The sequence below is a fragment of the Zootoca vivipara genome, chromosome 9 (genome assembly GCF_965207765.1).
Source record: "Zootoca vivipara chromosome 9, rZooViv2.hap1.1, whole genome shotgun sequence".
In the NCBI taxonomy this organism is placed as follows: domain Eukaryota; kingdom Metazoa; phylum Chordata; class Lepidosauria; order Squamata; family Lacertidae; genus Zootoca; species Zootoca vivipara.
In genome coordinates, this window is record NC_142592.1 from 22,235,962 (window position 1) to 22,256,735 (window position 20,774).

Consider the following 20,774-nt stretch of genomic DNA (forward strand, 5'->3'; position numbering starts at 1 on the left):
AGAAGTCCTACCCTGCTAATGAAGGGTGTGTGCTTTGCTGGGGCAGGCCAGCAGAAGAAAGCAGCATGGAAGGCGGCACAGGTTCCTGTTGCCGAGAGACCAGCCCTTCCCTTCCTCTCTCACTCTCTTTTCCAATCAGGATGTGCTGCCTACACAAGCTCCCAACCTCAGCCTTTCAGCAAATTGGTTTCCTGTCCCAAGTGTGGCTGGAAAACTGTACAAACAAGAGATCAGACAGGGAAAAAAGCCCAGCCAGATTATCTCAAAGCAGGGGAGACAAATACATGCTAAAAACAAATAAATCATCCAAACCAAAACCACAAAAAGGTGGGGCAGTCTGACCAGCCTTCATCTGTTATTATTGCGATAGGTTGTTTTTTTATTGTTCTTTGTTTTGCTCAATCTGGTTTCTGATCTGGAAGCCCTCTGTCAATCCCCGGTGCTTATCTAGCAGTGCAGGTAAAGCATTCTGCACGTGCTCAGTGGTACTGTGCCCAACCCCAAAATGGAAGCCCAGAGCAAAACATGATTGTATTAATGATGGGACAGAGCCCACTCCAAGTGGGGGTGGGGGTGGGGGTTAGAACTGGCTTAAGTGTGCCCTTCTGCCACTCACTATACATAGCATACATAAGAAACGAGTGGCCTGGCTGAAAGTAAACATTGAAGCTCTTCCTTCAAAGCAGTTTCGAAAGCCTTTGCCAATGCAGCACAGGGAGCTCCTGTTGGAAGTTGAAAGAAGAGACGCTCCGAAGCGCCTGCAAACTCTTTGGAACCAGGCAGGGCATGGCTGGCGATTCTGATGGCAAAGTAAACCTTGCCATAGAAATTAACTGGCCGGAGAACCGATGGAACCAGTCCTTCAAGGTGCATCCTCTTCCATCTCTATCCTTACCACCTGCGATGTCTGGGACATGCTCTGCCGGCAGGGAGGCGTCTGCCTTCCTTTCTGGAGCTTGTGGGATGTAAACAAGAGGGCTGGTCTGTCATCTCTCGAAAGCGGGGCGAGCCAGCCTCCTCCTCCTCCTCACCAGCGGCAGCAGCAGCAGCAGCAACGGAAGGGTGGAGGTGATGACAGAGGAGAAAGAGCAGAGCCATTGGGAGGGAGCGCCTATTCGGCAGAATACGGCCACCTCCGAAGCTCTGGCGAGCAGCTGCAAACTTCAAACCAAAACTCCGACCGGCGACCTCTCTCCCTTGGCTTCGCCCACCAGCCCCTCTCCGCTCGGCTCCTCCGCCTTCACCCCAGGCTCGCAGTCGCCGCCAGCAGCAGCAGCAGCAGCAGCAGCGAGAGACCGGCCGCTGAGGGAAGGAGGCTCTGCCGCCGCCGCGTTTCCCTCCATGGGTCTGGACGCGGCGCGCTTCGCGGAGCCGGTGGACCCGGCGCTGAAGTGCCGGCTGTGCGGCCTGGTGCTGGAGGAGCCCCTGTCGACGCCGTGCGGGCACGTCTTCTGCGCCGGCTGCCTGCTGCCCTGGGCGGCGCGGCGTCGGCTGTGTCCCTTGCGCTGCCGGCCCATCTCCCGCCAGGAGCTGCACCAGGTGGCGCCGCTGAGGAGCCTCGTGCTGCGCCTGGCCGCCAAGTGCGAGTACCAGGCGCGCGGCTGCCGACGGCGCGTGCCGCTCCACCAGCTGGCGGCGCACGTCGAGGGCTGCGCCTACGCGCCGGGCAGGTGCCGCCGTCGCGAGGCGCTGCCCATGCGCGACGGCGGCGGAGGATCTCAGGAGCAGCAGCAGCAGCAAAAGGACGACGACGAGGACGTGGAAGGTTTTGGTGCCGGCGACGAGGGCAGCGCGTGCCGCAGCAGTAGCAGTGTTTTGCGCGCGAGGTCTGGCGGCGCCGGGCTGCAGCAGTGGCGCCAGAGGGAGTCGGCGCTGCTCGGCCAGTTGGCGGCGCTGCAGAGCGACATGCAGCTGGCGGCGCTCCGGTACAGGCAGAAGTTCAGCCAGTACCTCCGTCACCTTAGCGGCAGCGCCGCCAGCAGCCACGACGGCCCCGAGGTGAGCATGGGCGCTGTTAGTTAGAGGAGGGGGGTTTAGGTTGTGCGCTCCTGGCGGAGCAAAGGGCCCTTTAGGAGTAGACTTTCCTTCCTTCTTTCCTCTCAGGCAGGTCCCACCATCTCTGACAATGAATGGCGTGCTGGGATGGTGGAGGTTGCAGCCCCCCGAGGGCGCCAGGTTGGGGGAGTCTGTAGCGGACGGTCATGGGCACCAGGTGGGATCGACGCTCAGCGGCTGAATCAGTTTTGCTGACGCGGGAAGGTTTGCAGGTGCTGCGAAAGGAGGTGAGACGGAGGATTGGTCGTCTTGGCTGTGGTGGCGAAAGGAAGCCTCCGTATTCAGAGGTAGTGTATCTCTGAAAACTCGTCGCCAGGAACCAGAATAGGGGGCAATGGCAGGGTATGACTGTTGCCTTCCTGCTCAGCTTGTGTTTGGGCTTCTTGGAAATAGCTGGCTGGGCTGCCAAGGTGGCGCTTACGGGGAAATGGATGGCTCTCCACTCTTGAGGAAGAAGATGGCTCAGTTGGTAGAGCCTGACTGTGATCTTTGAGTTTCTACTCTCTCCCCATCACCTGAAGTCCAGCAGGTGCAGCATTCATAAAGAGGAAAGCTTGCAACCCAACAGGCCCTAAGCCTTGTTGCTGTGTAGGGTTTAATCCTGAACTGGGGCTTGCAAGGACTTAGCTCCAGAACTTGCTATCAGTGCCTGAGGTTTACAAAGTGGTGCATCTGAGTTTATGATGATGTCCTCTCTCTACTCTCAGTGTCAAGAAGGTACCTGGTTCATTAAATGTCACATGTTGGAAGGCTGGAGTCTTGATATAGTTTTGGAAGGTGGGTGTTTTCTTGAAAATGCCCCCAACTCAGGACAGTATAAGAATTGTGGAGAAAATTGACTTTGGTTACTTTGCTGAGTGTTAGAGGAACCCAGCCTAGAAATAATCAGAGATGCACTCTTTCTTATTCGTTTGGAGCCGGTATTGCAAACAGATGCTGGGTGCTGTAGTCTTGTTTGTTGAAATCAAACCCTTCTCTTTGAAACTACTGCTGTGTGAGTTGCTTTTCTTGTGTTGCTTTTTCACAGCATTGCTAATCTTTGTTGTCCCATACATTGGTGGTTCAGTTTGGGTCTCAGCAGTGCTTTCTTGGTAAAAAGGAATAAATAATAATAATGAGGTGCTTGATCCCATATCTTGATAAAAGTGACATGGGTGCTAGTCTATAATAGGCATGGGCAGAAAAAATAGAGATGTCAGTATCATCACAAAAAACAGGGACTGTTAGCATTTTGAAACTAGGGATGCAGTTTTGGAAAAGAGGAGTACTTCTGGCTTGCAACACATCTTATATACAGATCAGAGACTCTGAACAAAGGGAATGCCTGTGCCGGCCCTCCCCCTTTCCCCCCAGAGGGTCTTCTTAGCCTGATTGTATGCTGTGAGCCTTGTTTCCAGGAGGTACAACCAGAGACAGTGGTACCTCTTAAGCTGAGTTGTTGTTGTGGGACTTGTGGTAGTAGTAGTAGTAGTAGTAGTAGTAATACTAGTAATAATTTATTTGTACCCCGCCTTCCCTGGCCGGAGCCGGGCTCAGGGCGGCTAACATCATAAAACTAACACAGTATACAAAGAACATAAAAACAGACAATCAATTAATTAAAAGGCATCTTAAAATTAGTTCAGAGCAAATTAAAATTTGGACGGATGGCAGTCCACAAGTAAAATTGAGAGTGGTTAATATTCTCCAGGGCCAACTGTTACCACTGGTCTTATAAAGGACCTGTGAGCGGGCTAGAAGGCCTCGTTAATTGTGAAATGAAGGACATTTCTTTTTTATTTCCGCTGAGTTCTTGATTCTTTGCACAAGCAAAGGCACAGGGAATAAAATCAGATTAATGGAGCTCTGCTGTCACTTGCTGTTTATCAAAAGGCAACATGTACACTTAAGTTTTTTGGTTTTTTTACTAGGGCAAGTCTGTAATTTTAACCATCAGTGGCCCTTTCATGCTTTGGGTATTCTTGAAAAGCTAGACTTTTAAATGACTTAAAATGATGGAAATGACTCCTAAATTCTTCATCAGCTTTTTTTTTTTTTAAAAAAAAGAATAAAATTGGGAGGAGAGAGAAATCTTGTAGAAAGATGCAGGTAGTAATATAGGGAAAAGGCAGAAACTTGGACTGCATCTTTAACCACCACCACCACCCCCCGCGCTAAAAGTTGGGAATTGCATGTGCCATCTCTTTATGTAGCCTGCAGATTTAAGAGTACAGTGGTACCTCTAGTTACAAACTTAATTTGTTCTGGAGGTCCGTTCTTAACCTGAAACTGTTCTTAACTAGAGACGTACTTTCACTAATGGGGCCTCTTGCTGCCACTGCACTGCCAGCACACAATTTCCATTCTCATCCTGGTGCAAAGTTCTCAACTCGAGGTAACTCTTCCAGGTTAGCGGAGTTTGTAACCTGAAGCGTTTGTAACCTGAGGTGTTTGTAACTTGAGGTACCACTGTACTTGAATGTGTGTGGTGAATAAACAGTGCATTTGCAGTGAACATAGTGTTGAATTTTGTCCAGACCAGTGAAAAAAATGCAAAAGTAGGAGAGCGAGACATGGCTAAGCTGAAGGCAGACCTGTGTATAAATCATTCATTGAGATACTACTTAGTTTGGTTTCTTTGGATGTTATTTAGTAACTTGGTCATATTTATTAATTTCAGTGTGTCTGCCTTGAGTAAAACTTAGTTGAATACCACCCAGAGTTGATGGGTTGTCCCAGCCACTCTGCTAACTGTTGTTGTGTATGTTATTTAAAGGCATACCAGTTTTAGATATTTATCCTTACTACTTGGACTTCAGACCATTATTTAAAATTATAAATATTTTTTCTCCAGTATAAAGCTGGAGAATGACAGGTGGCTTTTGGTTCAACAAACAGCAGTTTATTGTTGCACTTCTAATAGTCTGATACTTTGCATATTGCACAGTTCAATGTGCCTTGCTTCCAGGTTCCCTGTTACCTCGGTCGTACAATCAAAAGGTGATCTCCTATGATGGAAGGCATATATCAGTGGAAAGAGGAAGGTGTCATTTAAAAATGATTCTCCTTTGCCTCTACAGGCCTCCATGCTGCCCCTCCTCTCAAAATCTTCTCCGGAGGCACAGAGTGGATATCATCACCCTTTTTGTTAAGCCTGAGAGCATGATTTCTGCTTTGAATAATTTGCTTTTGATTAAATAAACAAGCAGATTAAGATGACTTTACACAGGCTTTTTGTGAATGACAGCCCTTGATTTAATTTCTCGTGTCTTCATTCTTTATTTATCTTCAAGTTCGGAAGGTCCTTAGGGACTCCTGAAAATGTTATTTGCTGCTGAGTGGTGATTTTAGTGAAACTTAAGTTCCACTCAGAGTTTTGTGCAATGCTGCTTACTTTTGGGACGCAACAACCAGCAGGAATGATTTGAACCGGTATGCTCTTTTCAGAACTAGCACTATTCATTGACCTTTAGAATACCATAGGGTTGCTAGATGTTGTAATTCTTTGACTTAATAACACAACCGTCACTGCAGCTCCTTTACAATATATAATTGCTAAAATATGTATTTATTAATTAGATTTCTATACCGCCCTTCATCTGAGGATCACAGGGCATGTGTGCATGTACACACACACACACACACACACACACACACACACACACAGCCATAGTAACAAACAAAAACAATATTTCCCAAGTTTAAAAAGCCATCGATGATTTAATTAGACCAGGGGTTCCCAAACTACGGCCCCCGGGCCGGATGCGGCCCAATCGGCCTCCCAATCCGGCCCGCGACGACCCCCGCCGCCCGCTGCCGCCGCCCGCTCTTACAGCGCGCGGCGCGGCGACGATCTTAAAAATCAGCAAAAAATCGCCGAAAATCCTTTGTGCGCATGCGTATGGGCCTCTCCCGACCCAGAAGAGGTAATTTCCAATGCACTTCCGGGTCGGGGGAGGCCCATACGCATGCGCACGAGCGATTTTCGACGATTTTTTCGTGCGCACGGGCGCACACTCCCCCGCCCTCCGGCCCGCTGTGCGCGCACTCCCCTGCCCTCCGGCCTGCTGCGCGGTAAGTCTGGGGACCCCTGAATTAGGCAAAGGCCTAGAAGAAGAGGAATGCAGAGAGCATTCCACAAATGGGGAGCCACCACAGAAAAGGCCTGTTCTTGTGTTCCTGGAAACTATGATCCTCAGAGAAACTACTCATTCAATCAATAATACAGGGCTCTGTGTTGTTGCTTCTAAAATAAATCTGTTTTTATTTTAGCACTTCTTATGTGCATTCTTTGCCATAAAGGGGCTCCTGAAGTGTAACATAAATTAAAACAGATAAACCAAGTAGAGAAAGTATGCAATGAAAAGACCACTGTACAAATGTGTACAGTATCATCTGTATCGAACATCAGTTTAAACGATTTGTTTATAAGTGCCGCACATATACAGGTGAAACTCGGAAAATTAGAATATCGTCGAAAAGTGCATTTATTTCAGCAATGCAACTTATTATTGTTTTTCTCTTTTAATTTTTACAAATGCTTTCTTTTGGAAAGTCCACAGTAGTAAAACAAATAGTTAAATAATACAAAAATAAACATCACTATTACATTTCATTAATTACATTCCATTTATAATTGACCCGCCTAACGACAAATAATTACAACAAATAAAGGCGTAACATATCTTGCTTTGCATGTCATGCATCTATCTCATATATTGGTTTCACCTTTTAAGTTGCATTACTGAAATAAATGCACTTTTCGACAATATTCTAATTTTCCGAGTTTTACCTGTATATAGATATATATATGTTGTATGCTGTGTAGCATACAACAGCCCAAAGATTGTTGAAACTGAGTGAACGGAAGTTATGCTGGTACTGAACTACTAAACTGGCATAATCATGTACAGTGGTACCTCAGTTTAAGTACATAATTGGTTCCGGAAGTCTGTACTTAACCTGAAGCGTACTTAACCTGAAGCGAACTTTCCCATTGAAAGTAATGGAAAGTGGACTAATCCATTCCAGACGGTCCACAGAGTACTTAACCTGAAGCGTACTTAACCTGAAGCGAACTTTCCCACTGAAAGTAATGGAAAGTTGATTAATCTTTTCCAGACGGGTCCACGGAGTACTTAAACTGAAAGTACTCAAATTGAAGCGTACTTAAACCAAGGTATGACAGTATTTAAAAGAGATTTTCCCCATCTCTCACCATGTTTAAAACAGCATCATGTAATAACCATAAAAATTCTGAACATTGTAATAGTTCTCAGCACTTAAAACCATTCATACTTATTTAACTGCTTTATGAATATGGAGCCGATATCTTAAGTGATAATGACAAAACAACTGCACTGAATTACGTACTAATCACTTATCTCATTAGTACAGTACGTGTATTTTGTTTAGGAGTACTTTTTCTCTGACTATCCTAGTACTGTACTGAACAGAACTGACTTCAAAATGTCCTGTATGAGGTCTGTTTTCTCAACTGCTCCCTGCAATGAGTTGTTTTGTGTAATAAAATGTAGTTTCACCATGGAGATTGGACACTGGTGTTTTGTCTCCAGGCTGTTGCCAAAGTTCCAGATATTGGCACGTAGGAAAACCACGCGGGAGAGATTGAGCTGGTATACATAAACCGTTTGACCTACAGAATATCCATCACGTGGAATAAATTTGAAAGACTCACTTCTCAAAATAGGATCTCCTGGAGATCTCAAGCGAGCTTTTAAATGGTTTGATTTATAAAGCTGCAGTAGGATATTGTTAAGTAGGTTTTATAAGTAGTCTTTTTTTTTGTCTTTCTTTGTAGGAAAGAGAGCCTAAGATCTTAACCATCATGCTACACAGAGAAAACAATACCCTGGGATTTAATATTGTTGGAGGACAAGCTAACCAGGTAACCAGAAAGGTTGATGCAGTGCCGTGTGTGTGTGTGTGAAAATAAATTGCTAGGCACATTGTAAATTGTAAATTTAAATTTTATTATGCATTTAATAATGCATTTAAATTTTATTATGCATGGTGGCAAGTTAAAAGAATGTTGGGAAGGGTGTAATGGACTAGAAGGAATGCGGGTGGCACTGTGGTCTAAACCACTGAGCCTCTTGGGCTTGCTGATCAAAAGGTTGGTGGTTCAAATCCCTGCGATGGGGTGAGCTCCTGTTGGTCTGTCCCAGCTCCTGCCAACCTAGCAATTTGAAAGCACGCCAGTGCAAGTAGATAAATAGGTACTGCTGCGGTGGAAATGTAAATAGCATTTCCATGTGCTTTGGTTTCCGTCACGGTGTTCTGTTGTGCCAGAAGCGGTTTAGTTATGCTGGCCACATGACCTGGAAAGCTGTCTGTGGACAAATGACGGCTCCCTTGGCCTGAAAGTGAAAAGTTAAGACATAACCGTCCAGGGGTCCTTTACCTTTACCTTATGGGCTGGAATGACAGTAGGTCGAACTGCTGGACCCATATTTGGATGTTCAGTCTTGTAGGAATGTTGCATCCAAACTACTGTGCAAAGGGTTAATGCTGTAGCATATAATCTTGTGATGTCATCTATGTAGTGAGGTAGGATTTTTCAATTGTGCTGTAGTATAGAATCTTGTGATGTCATAAGCATACTGAGGCAAGTTTTTTTCAGTTAGTTCAGTTATTAACTGTGTGTGAGTTTTAACTGTGAGAGCAGCAAGTGTGTTGTGTTATACTGCTACCTGCCTCAGAGCCAGTCTGTAAAGACTCTATCAGTCAGTCTCAGATACAAATTCATGGAAATATGTTTCAGTAACATAAGTATCACCTGCATCTCTTGTATATTCAATCTGACAAGAGCAAGTAACAGTAAGTAAAAGTCGTATGTTATTTTTAAACTTTAAAAGCAAGCATTCTGTGGTTTTTCTAGGACAGGCACGTCCAACAGGTAGATCGTGATCTACTGGTAGATCATGAGGTGTTCCTGGTAGATCTCTGGCCACTCAGTGATCTACTCCCCCCCCTCTACAACTTTGGCTTTCCTAAAAAAGCTCAGCAACTTTTGCTTCCTAGCAAAAAAGCGGGCCATCAGATTAAGCTCCACTATTGGACTGGGGATTTAGGACCCTCAACTGTTTTATATAATCAACTTTTGATTATGTTCTGTGTATATTGCAATGCTCATTCAGTTCCATTCATTCATTTGCTCCCTAAAAAAAGCTCAACCACCTTGGCTTCCCAAAAAAAGCTCAACAACTTTGATCCGTCCAACGACAATGGGTAGATCACTGCTGGGTTTTTTACACTGTGACTAGATCACAGTCTATAGGGAGTTGGGTGTCCCTGTTCTAGGAGAAAAGAGAACCATTAAAAAGGGTCAAACGACCCGGGGCAACCTCTGCACAACTCTGTAAAGTATAATTGCCACAAGTCTATTACTCTCCCAGAGATTAGGAAGCCACAGGTCCATGGTTTGTCTGTCCACCCCCCTCTCAAAGTGCACTGTGCTTCCATATCCTACTTTTGCATTTTTCCATTTGGGTGTGTGTAGGTGTTAGATCTCTCAGTGATGATCAAAACCATTCTTGAGCATTGCTTTTTATATACTTAAGCAAGTGCCCTTCTGCCATTATTCTCTTGACTGCAGAATAATGCATGGCCAGGCCTACCGTATGTGTGAAACATTTATGTGACCTTGCTGCTGTCTGGTGACAAATTAAAGCAATACAAAAGCGGCATTCGGAAACGTATACCAATAAGGATATTGATTTGTATGTGGCCTCATCCTCAGAGGTTTAGTGATTCAAGTCCCCTTTGATTAAAAACAACTGTATGACCCTAAATGTTCAACTAATGTTTATTTTCAAGGGCAATACAAGCAGAGATGTTTTGACAAGTGACACCCCTCAAGAAAAACAATGCCTTTTATTTTAAAGATGTTTCCTCTTAAAGATTCTTGCTGGTCAATGTCTGTTGTAAAGTGTGGCCTGCTTCAAATAGCTTAACTAAGACCTGAACATTGACTCTGAAATTGATTCCCTTGCGCAACCATGTAAAAAAGTTGGCAAACGCTGTCAGTTTGATTCACAGCTTTTCTGTGTGGATATGTTTGAAAAAACTGGTATATCTCATCTGGATATTTGCAGGATTTAGGGAGCAATCCTGTAGTCAAGAATCTAGAATTAACTGATGTAGTGTTGCACCAGACGCAACCCCCATTCAGTATCTAGGCTGCCAGCTGAGCTGGCCCAAGCAGGTCAGAGGGAAAACAAGCCTACAAAAAAGAGTTTTATTCACACACACCCTTTTTACCATGTCAAATGACTGAGCTGAACAGATTTAGAATCCGACTTAAGTCCCTGCTTCCTGCTCTTGTTCCAGAACACCGTATTTTGGGGCTGAGGTGGCTGAGCCAGGATTGGGGTCTTAATGTCAGGAGAACCAAAGATGTCAGAACTTGCCATAAAATTGTCTCCTTAGGTTTTTTAAAAAAATGTTTTATAAAAATATGCCTTTTAATGTGTATGTTCATCTCTAGGGCAATCAGGAAGGAATTTATGTGTCCAGAATTGTGGAAAATGGGCCTGCTGACCAAGCAGGTGGTATGCAAATGAATGACAGGATCCTAGAGGTAAGAGTAATTCTTCTTCTTCTTCTTTGGTGATCACTCATAGCCAAGTAATATTGTCTTCCATGAACACGGTATTAAAAGTGAGTCTGTAAGTGACTGTTGAGGCCACTTCTGGATCCATATGTCCTTTCACAGTTTCTGGGACATAGGCTTCCGGGTGGGAGTTGATCATAGTGAGGGTTTGCCAAGTGTGCCTTCCTCTTAACATGTTTCTCCCTTTCATCCTTCATCCTGAGTTCAAGTGTCTTCAAAACCCATGACACCTTTGGAAAAGGCTGTTCTCCAATTGGAGCACTCGCAGGCCAGTGTTTCTCAGTTGTCGGTGTTTATACTACATTTTTAAAGATTTGCCTTGAGATAGTCTTTAAACCTCTTTTGTTGACCACCAGCATTACGCTTACCATTTTAAAGTTCAGAATAGAGTAGCTGCTTTGGAAGATGATAATCAGGCATCTACACAACATGACCAGTCCAATGAAGTTGATGTTGAAGAATCATAGCTTCGATACTGGTGATCTTTGCTTCATCCAGTACACTGGCATTAGTTTGTGATGTGTAAAACTTTTTGGAGACATCGTTGATGGAATCTCTCGAGGAGTTGGAGATGGCGTTTATAAGTAGTCCACATTTCACAAGCATACAGTAAGGTTGGTAGTACAGTAGCTTTGTAAACAAGCATTTTGGTTTCCCTGCGAATGTCCTGGTCCTCAAACACTCTGCACTTTGGGAGAAAGCTGCACTCGCAGAGCTCAGGCGACGCTGGATTTTGGCATCAATGTCTGCCCTTGTGGAAAGATAACTGCCCAGGTAGGAGAAGTGACCGACATTTTCCAACGTTACACCATTGAGTTGGATGTGTGGCACTGCAGAGGGGTTATTTTGTGCTTGTTGGTGCAGCACTTTGGTTTCTGGGATGTTGAGCGATAGGCCAAGCTTTTGGCCTGCTCAGAATAAAGAGCTTTTCATCTGTTCAATATATGATTTCTACTCCAGAGGGGAGTTTCCCTTTTACAAAGTGTAGGATCATGGCAATGAAAATAATGAATAGAGTTGGGGCAGTAAGGCAACCCTTTTTAACACCTGATCCCACTGTGAATGGTTCACTTTGAGAGCCATTGTTATCTGTGATTATTGCTGTCATATTATCATGGAGGAGCCAAAGGATGTTCACAAATTTATGTGGGCAGCCAATTTTCAGGACAGTGCATAGGGCATTACAATTTACAGTGTTCAAGGCCTTAGTCAGGTCAGCAAATGCCATATACAGGGGCTGGTTTTGCTCTCTGCATTTTTCTTGAAGCTGTTGGACTGTGAAAATCATATCTACTGTCCCCTAGAAGGTCTAAAACCATTTTGGGATTGAGGAAGGGTCGCCTCAGATATTAAGAGATGATTAGCTAAAATCAGGCATAGATTAGCTAAAATCAGGCATAGACAAACTCCGGCCCTCCAGATGTTTTGAGACTACAATTCCCATAATCCCTGACCACTGTTCCTGTTAGCGAGGAATGATGGGAATTGTAGTTCCAAAACATCTGGAGGGCCAGAGTTTGCCTATGCCTGGCTAAGATCCTTCCAAGAATGTTGCCAGCCACAGCTAATAAAGAATTTCCACAGTCTGTTTGTCAGAGGACCTCCAGGGGTCAGCGGAGAGCCCAGGAGATCGGGAAAGGGGCTCTTTGATGAAGCCAGAGCCCCAGAGGCTAGCGTCTTGCAGCTTCCTCCAGAAGGTGGTACTGGGGCTCAGGAAGCGGTGCAGACCCTTGGGGATGCTGAGAGGGCCAGGTTTCCAGAGGGAGGGCTGCAGGAGGTGGACCAAGGCACTCTAGAAGGGGAGGCTCCAGAGGAGACAGCACCGGTCCCTCAGGTGAGCAGCCCTAGTGGAGAGGGCGCTCCACCAGCACCCTCACCCCAACAGAGAAGGGGGGGAAAGAGGAGGGAACAGCGGAGGAGGTTTAGGGTGCCCAGGGGGCTTTGTTGGTGGAAGTTACGACAGGAGGTGCTTCCGGATTCTGATTCGGAATAGTACAGTCATGCCTTTTGATGCTGTGTCTTGTACATATGTATATAAATAAACTCTGTAAAAACCAGCCACAGAGTTTGGAGCTGCTTACTCGTGAGGAAGCAATCAGCACCATTACAGCGTTCTATCACCTTTTTTAAAAAATATATATGATATTTTTGGCATCCCTAAAGTCTCCTTGGATCTCCTCTTTCCCCCAGATTTTTTCGATGAGCTTGTGAAGTTGTTGTATAAATTCAATTCTACCCACTTCGAAGACTTTGGCAGGTATCCCACCAGGTCCCCTGGCTTTGTTGTTGTTCATTTGGTTAATAGCTGTACACAACTCTCCCAGATTTGGAGATACTGCAAGCTCATCTCTAATTTGTTTTCGCAAAATTTGTGAGAGGACCTCAGCAGCTACGGGGGAGTTGTGGTTAAGGAGATGCTGGTTATGTTTTTCCCCCAGCACAGTACAATAGCTTCTTTATATTTTAGAAGTGTGGTACCGTCTGTTGAGCATAGGGGGCATATGCCATGCTTTATTGGCCCATAGATGGTCTCTGTGGCTTTAAAGAAACTCTGTGCATCATGAGTGTTGGCTAAGTGCTGGATCTCTTGACCTTTTTTTTTTTTTTAATTCACCAGGTGTTCTTTAGTTCTCTGATTCTTCTTTGAACCTCACCCTTAGCGTTGGCATAGGGTTTTTTTTCTTAGTGGTGCAGTTTCTATCTCTTTGCCAGATCTGAATGGCCTTCCTTTTCTTGTCAATAATGTGTTCAATCTCACTGTCATTCTCATCAAACCAGTCCTGGTGTTCTTGGCTTGGTATCCAATAGTTTGTTACACAAGCTGCAATAATGGATGTTTTTAGCTTGGTCCAGTGTCCCACAATGTTATCAGGGAATTCCGAAAGCAGATAGTCTGTAAGAGTTGTTTGGAAGCATTCCCACTTCATAGGATCTTGAAGGGCTTGACTGTTCATTTTGCGCCTTGGTTTCCTTCCTTGAAGTCTGCATTAAGGTATAATCTTGATCGCCACCGTGGAGCATATGAATCGGTGATCTGTCCAGCAGTCATTGGCACTTGTCATAGCTCTGGTAGAGAGCACATCATGGTGATCTTCAGCCTAGAAGGTGCCAGTGGTTTGACCAAGGGTGCCTCCAAGATGTTTCAAATGTATTGTTTTGTCAAAAGAGTGTGTTGGTAATAAAAATTTTCCTTAATGTCTTCATTGACACCCAGTATTCTAAGCACTTAGAATAGTAGCCTGTTGGTTTGGGGTGAGTTTATTCAAAGGGTTGAAAGTCGCTCATTATGCCAGTAGTGACTTCTGACACAGTAGTGAGTGGGCTTGCATGTTCCTATGACCCTTGTGATCAAAATTATTGGAAGTTTAATACTCCCAGCAGATTGAAGCCTACTCCATGTATTTGACTGCAGAAGAATGTGTAGCCTCCTTTTTCTTCCTTCAGTTGTCCCTCACCTGCTCTTTGAGTTTCTTGAAGTGCTGCAGTATCGATGTTAAAACGTCACAGGTCTCTTGCAATGATGGCAGTTCTGCGTTCAGGACGCTTATTATCTGTGTTGTCTGACAAAGTCTGTATATTCCATGTTCCAAAGTTCAGTTGTCGTCTACGACCGCTGGGTGGTGACCCCACTGGGTGTGGTACTCCAGTCAAGGAAAAAGGGAGGCAGACTATGTTTAGGGCACCTTTTCCAGCCCCTCCCCAGGCCTAATTGCTGTAGATGCAGTAGATACAACAGTGTAGATACAACAGTGCAGTAGATACAACAGTGCAGATTGAGAAAACCTTCTAAAGTGACTGCGCTGTTCTATAGCTTTTTGACAAGTAGCTTAGGAAGAATGGTCAGTGCATATATTTTTAACGCAGCAGAGAAGCACTGAAACTAGCAAGAGCATCGCTGTCTATCCATCCCTGTTTTGTCATTTTGCATGTCCTTGGGTGGATGATGATGATGATATGATTTCAACTCATACAACTCATCCATCATCACTTTGGTTCACTGTACTCTTTCTAGACTCGAGGAAGTGATAGAAAGAACTTAGATCGTTTTTGCCATGAATAGCCTTCCCATCCAGCCAACCAATTCCCTGACTTTTTTTAGACCTGCTTGCTGCATAGCAGTTGGGTTTAGATTTAGCCGTCTTCCTTTTTATACTATTATTTCCAGGACTTGTTGACTATAATCCTATCAAGCCTATATTCATGGGAGTAAGCCCTGTTGAACATTGCTGCCAGTTAATTCACCCCAGGACTTCTGATATTTCTCTTGGCGTTTAATTTTCTACTATCTTTTTATTCCTTTTAGTTTTCTTTTAAAACTGCTTGCAAATAAATACATTTTGCTGTTGTTGTTTTTAAACTAAACATATGTCTGGGCGTTCAATATTAAATACTGAATAATGTCTAGAATGTGCCTTGTTTGACAGTGACAACTATTTTTGAATTTTCTGGATAGATAATTAAAATGTGAAAAATAAAGTCCAACTGCTTGTAATCTGATGCAGTTTTCTCTGTAAGGAGACAGTTGTTTCATCACACAGTAGATGGTTGTGAAATATAACTGTGCCTTAAACTAGAAATAATTTGCTTCCCCCAGGGCTCGAAGCACAAGTTTTTCTCCCTGGTAAAATACACCCTAATAAATACCATGCCAGTCCTGCTGAGAGTGGAAACTGCAATTCTGTAGGGGGAGGGGCGAGGAATTGATGTTCATATTGGCAAGAAGTCAAAAGCTTTTTCACACTTCATTCACTGGAGCTTTATGTGTGAAATTAATGAGTTTAATTCTTGTCATCTGCTTGTCTTTTGTACTTTTAATTGCCTGGCACTTGGTTTTGCCCCCCATAGGATGTTGTCAGTAGACTGTACAGTATTACAACTGTGATGTTTGGAGATGTACCTATTTCAGTGTTAATTTATTTGGCAAAAACTGAATATGAAATGGAAAGAGCTATATATACAACAATGTCAGTTCTAAAATCTTCTGGTTAGTTGGCTTGATCGTAGTCTTTTTACAGATTTCTTCTTTCAACTGGTTTCTCCGTAACTTCTTATAAGTGTGAAGTATACAGTGGTACCTCGCAAGACAAATGCAAGACGAATGCATCTTGCGATCTGATGGTGACTCGCAAGACGAATTCGTTTTGCGAAAAATTCATCTTGTGAATCACAGTTTCCCATAGGAATGCATTGAAATTTAATGCGTTCCTATCCTATGGGCAAAAAAAGAAATTTCAATGCATTCCTACGGAAAACCGCGATTCGCAAGACGAATTTTTCGCAAAACGAATTGACTCGCGGAACGAATTAAATTCTTCTTGTGAGGCACCACTGTATATGATAACTTTCATAATAATGCATTTCCTTGGGTGCAGCTCTGAAAGTGGGAAAAGCAAGCAAGTAAGTGAAGGCTGTTAAAATGGGTACCTTTTACCTAGTTGCAAGCTAAAAAAGAAATCCTGGCTGGTGGTTAAGCCACCCCAAAATATTTAAATATTTTCCATGCTGTACAGGAGCTATGAGGTGTATATAATGACTGCTATTCCTTCATTCTGAAAGTCTGTAGCTTAATCCCCTTGGCTTTAGGCTATAGCTGATATGGCAAATATGAAGAAACAAATGCTGCTCAGGAGACATGATGTATCCCTAGTCTACGCTAGGTTGTAAGATGCTGTGCCCTTCCTTTATTGCTTGTTGCCCATCATGTGTCTGAATTAGCCACACATTGTGCTTTAAAATAAATGACTGACTGACTGACTGACTGACTGAATGAATGAATGAATGAATGCTGTTAGTTTCTAACTGGGAAAATATAGTCTGCTATAGCAAATTATACTTCATCATAATTTTGAGATACTGGAAGAGGGTGGAGAATGAGAAATAGTTTTCTTCTTGTCTTTTATGGTTCTCTCTCCTCATATATGTTTGCTTTTAAGAATACTAGTAAGAGATCGTGGTTCATTATTATGTTGCTTAGTTTGATTCTACGCTGGTTATCCTATAGCGTAATAGACACAGATGCACTAATTTCCAAAAATTTCCTCACTGTACTAATTAGACCCACCACTCTCACAAACAGGGTCATGTGAGACAGCCAGTTAAGGATGTTAAATATGTACATTTAACTGTATTTACAGTCCAAAGAATGATTGCATGTCAAGAACTACAGGTCGGTAGGTTGGTCATCAGACTTTAAAACAAAACATGAATGAATTTTATGAAAAGCTCTGTTATTGTTGCCTTTCACATCTTATTCCATTTTGTTCCGTAAGTGTCTTGTAATTTGTATGTGTTTGCTTAAGGCAGAGATAGAGAACTTGTGGTCCTCAAGATGTTTCTGAACTGCTCTCCTATCATTCCTGATCGTTGCCCATGCTAACTCTGGCCAAGGGGGCTTGTAGTCCAACCACATCCAGAGAGCCACAGTTTCCCCATCATTGGCTTAAAGGGATAGATCAGTCTTTCCAACCTGGTATCCTGCAGGTATTTTGGATTAGAATTCCAATCAACCCCAGGCATCATGTTTTTCTGTTTTGAATAATAGACCAATTAATTCACCTTTGCCATTTATATTTGAAAATTTTAAGCAAAAGAGGAAATAAATAAAAATGATTGTGCTTTGTTGGTGTCTACAGAGTTGTGCAAGCTGTAAAAGCAGAAGAAAAGCATGCAATACTGTTTTAGGAACATTCTGTTTTTGTTCTGCAGTTGAAGTTTATAATGCCAACAACATATGCTTTACATTATCTATCTATCTATCTATCTATCTATCTATCTATCTATCTATCTATCTTGGTTAAATGTCTGAGCAGACTTAAAATGTAATGAGTGCTGGTTTATTTTTTACTTTTAGTTAAATTATTTGTGCTCTGACTTTTCTTAAGAGAAAAGAAAGTTCTGAGATCAGACACTAGCATAGACCCAGCAATTACAAAGAATGGTGCCAGACAGGCTGAATTCTGCATCTAATGGCAATATTAAAAGCGATTAACCATCCTTCCCTTCATCTGCCTGTAACAGAGAGCAAAGCTAGAGCATTTTGAGGCCTCTTTCCATCAGCTGAACAGTGGCAGGCATTCATCTTATGATTCACATGTCACAGTAATGTTCTGGCAATACAACAGGAAAAGTCATAGCTCAGTGCCTGTATGCTCCAGGTTAATTTTAATTAGCTATCCCAGATTTCTGGGTCAATAGTTAGACTAACTGACTGCAGAACATTTTTTAAAATCATTCCCTTCCTTCATATTTTCAATATCTGATACAACTCAGTTTGGACCAGAAAGCCATCATCTGTATGCTCTAGTTAATTTCTTGAAAGGTTAGCAAAGGAGAGACAATGAATTCAAATAGGATTTTTAAAAAAAGGTTTTTGTGTGTGTGTGTGGCTTAAAAACAAGAATGGATTTTGAGTTAGAATGTTAATTAGGACAAAGAATTTCTCATTCTCTCCCTGTCCCTTCATCCCACTTAAGCAATATGTACATTAAGTTTCTCATTTCACGGCTTATTGATGATGATCACCGCTATCCTTAACGTGTTTTCACATTTAGTTTTCACTGAAGTATTTCATAGTGTTTTTTTTTTTTAAAGAAAACGAGGCATTTGCAGCTGAAAACTAAATACTTGTGAGAAAAATAGGATAGCATAAAATTGTTTTTCTCTTTTGTCTCATGGAGATGTGTGTGTTTAGTAAATTGAGTTCTACATAGTAGACTATACTCTGGTGCATGTTATTGTGAGTTTGCATACATTAACAACTATAATTGAATATGTGCCATGAGTATATGAATTGGCCTTTGTTAAAGGCTACTGAGAGAGCATGTGTGGAAATGTGTTCTTCCCTAAGAATGCTAAAGTTTTTGTGAAAAGCACTTCGATAAAGTGAAAAGTATAAATGCCCTTTGTATGGCTTACATACAGATACAGGCAGAGACCATTTTAGGCACCTCCGATATTTGTGCAACCACACATGCGCACATCACACCAAACCTGGAAGTGACTCAAAAACATCACAAAAAGGGGCAGATGAGGTGGGGGCAGAACACGGGGTGTTTGCAGGCTTTTGCAATGGGTGTTCCAATTGTACACAATTTCACATAAGCACGTGGTGCCTCAGAACGTCAAATCAGTTGCTGTCTGTATACCCATCAGGTGAGGTGTGCCAGGTGGCTCCTGTTTAAAAGACATTTTCACAGGGCATAAAAGACCTTATTTTCCTAGGCATCTTTACATTTATTTTTACCTTTATTGGCTTATTACCAGTTTTTAGGGTCTTAGGATGTTGCATTGTTTTATTTCATTCCTCTTGTTGCTGCATTTTTAACTTGTTTTATGTACTGCCCTGAGAACTTTTTGTTACAGGCAATCTATATAAATGCTGTAAATTATGTTAATACGGTCTACTCAGTGCAGGAAATTGTGTGCGTCGATGCACACACGGCTCCAGCACATGCAACAACTTCAGTGCAATGTCAGAATTGGCTATAGTAAGATTGGTGGTATCTGCGACTTTGAATATCTTCAAGGTAAAAATAAGCTCAACATGACCTGCTAAATTTGCTACTTTAGCTTCCATATTTTTTTAGTACCCTGTTGAAGGACCAATTGCATTCCAAGTTCATATCAATCTTTTGCATTAAGTCGGATTAGAGAGCAGGAAAAATGTATTGCACCAGTGCAGAAAATAATTACAGTGTATGCTTTGTTTTGCATCCTTAGTACTAATAGTCTCCACTATTCCTTTGCCGATTTAAATGTATTTTCTGCCACCTTGCCTGTGGTTAGATGCTTGTTTACAATTTAAACTTCAATTAAAGATACATAGAGAACTCTGAACAATTCATAATCTGACCATAGCTGCCAAGTTCTCCCTTTTTTAAAGGGAAATTCCATTATGCTGAATAGGCTTCCTCGCGAGAAAAGGGAAAACTTGGCAGCTATGAATCTGACATGTATCTCTTTCATGGTACATTCTTGCAGGTTGTAGACACTTGTTAATACACAACAGATAAAGTTGATCATTCTGCAAAGAAAAGCCTCATAATTATTTTTAATACAAAGTGCTTTGTGGTTTCCTGATAAACACAGCACTGTTTTCCGTTTTGCTTACTTGGTTGCAGACTGCATACAAACATAATTTTTACTAACATTTCATTTGTGTGTGTGTGTGTGTGTGTACTGTAGCAAGGAATTTTATGTATTTGTTCACCAAGTGAAGAATAAGGGTTGTATCTAATGCTGCTGTTCTGCTTGCTCACCAGACTTCTTTCTACTTGCACAAGGGAACTCCCCCCTGCAGCCCTCCACACACCCTCAGAATCTGCTCCAGGGGTTAGTGGACCCTCGAACAGAGCGTCTCCACCCCCATCATTCTGCCCGGACACTGAGGTCCAGTGCCAAGGGCCTTCTGGCGGTTCCCTTGCTACGAGAAGCCAAGTTACAGGGAACCAGGCAGAGGGCCTTCTCGGTAGTGGCACCCACCCTGTGGAATGCCTTCCCACCAGAGGTCAAAGAGAACAACAATTACCAGACCTTTAGAAGGCATCTTAAGGCAGCCCTGTTTAGGGAAGCTTTTAATGTTTGATGGATTTCTGTATTTTCATATTTTGTTGGAAGCCGCCCAGAGTGGCTGGGGGAACCCGGCCAGATGGGCGGGGTATAAATAATAATTATTATTATTATTATTATTATTATTATTATTATTATTATTATTTGGGGCAGACGGGGTTGGGTAGGGACAGGAGATGAAGGGAAGTCCTGTGGCATGGGACTTGAATCTAATGCCAATCAATGTCATTGTAAGACCTTGAGTTCTAGTAGAGGGGAATAAAAACATCTTATCCGCTTTCTCAATGCTGGGCATAGTGAAATTCCTTCTAATTTTTTATTTTATTTTCCCAGAAATGCATTCTGATACAGCTATGTGGGCTTGAATCCAAAGATCATGCTGCAAGAGCAGAAGGCATTTCCATTTGTTAATGTAGCTTCTGGTATGGGAGATTGAATTGCGTCACTTGAGGACCATAGGACACACCAGCTGGCTGGTTTTTACAAATTAGTAAAGGTCTTTGATGCTGCATATTGAGACATGGGCTTTTTAGGCCAG

At 43.0% G+C, this 20,774-nt stretch overlaps 1 protein-coding gene across 1 annotated transcript in view; it reads left to right on the top strand.

Annotated features, from left to right (window-relative positions):
* The first annotated feature begins 369 nt into the window (after positions 1-369).
* PDZRN4 (PDZ domain containing ring finger 4) overlaps positions 370-20,774 on the top strand; it is a 213,805-nt gene continuing 193,400 nt past the window's right edge. The window contains exons 1-3 of the mRNA XM_060279601.2: positions 370-1,998; positions 7,856-7,942; positions 10,544-10,636. Of these exons, the coding sequence (XP_060135584.2) occupies positions 1,072-1,998; positions 7,856-7,942; positions 10,544-10,636 (1,107 nt within the window). The 5' untranslated portion in view covers positions 370-1,071. The remainder of the gene's footprint in view (positions 1,999-7,855; positions 7,943-10,543; positions 10,637-20,774) is intronic.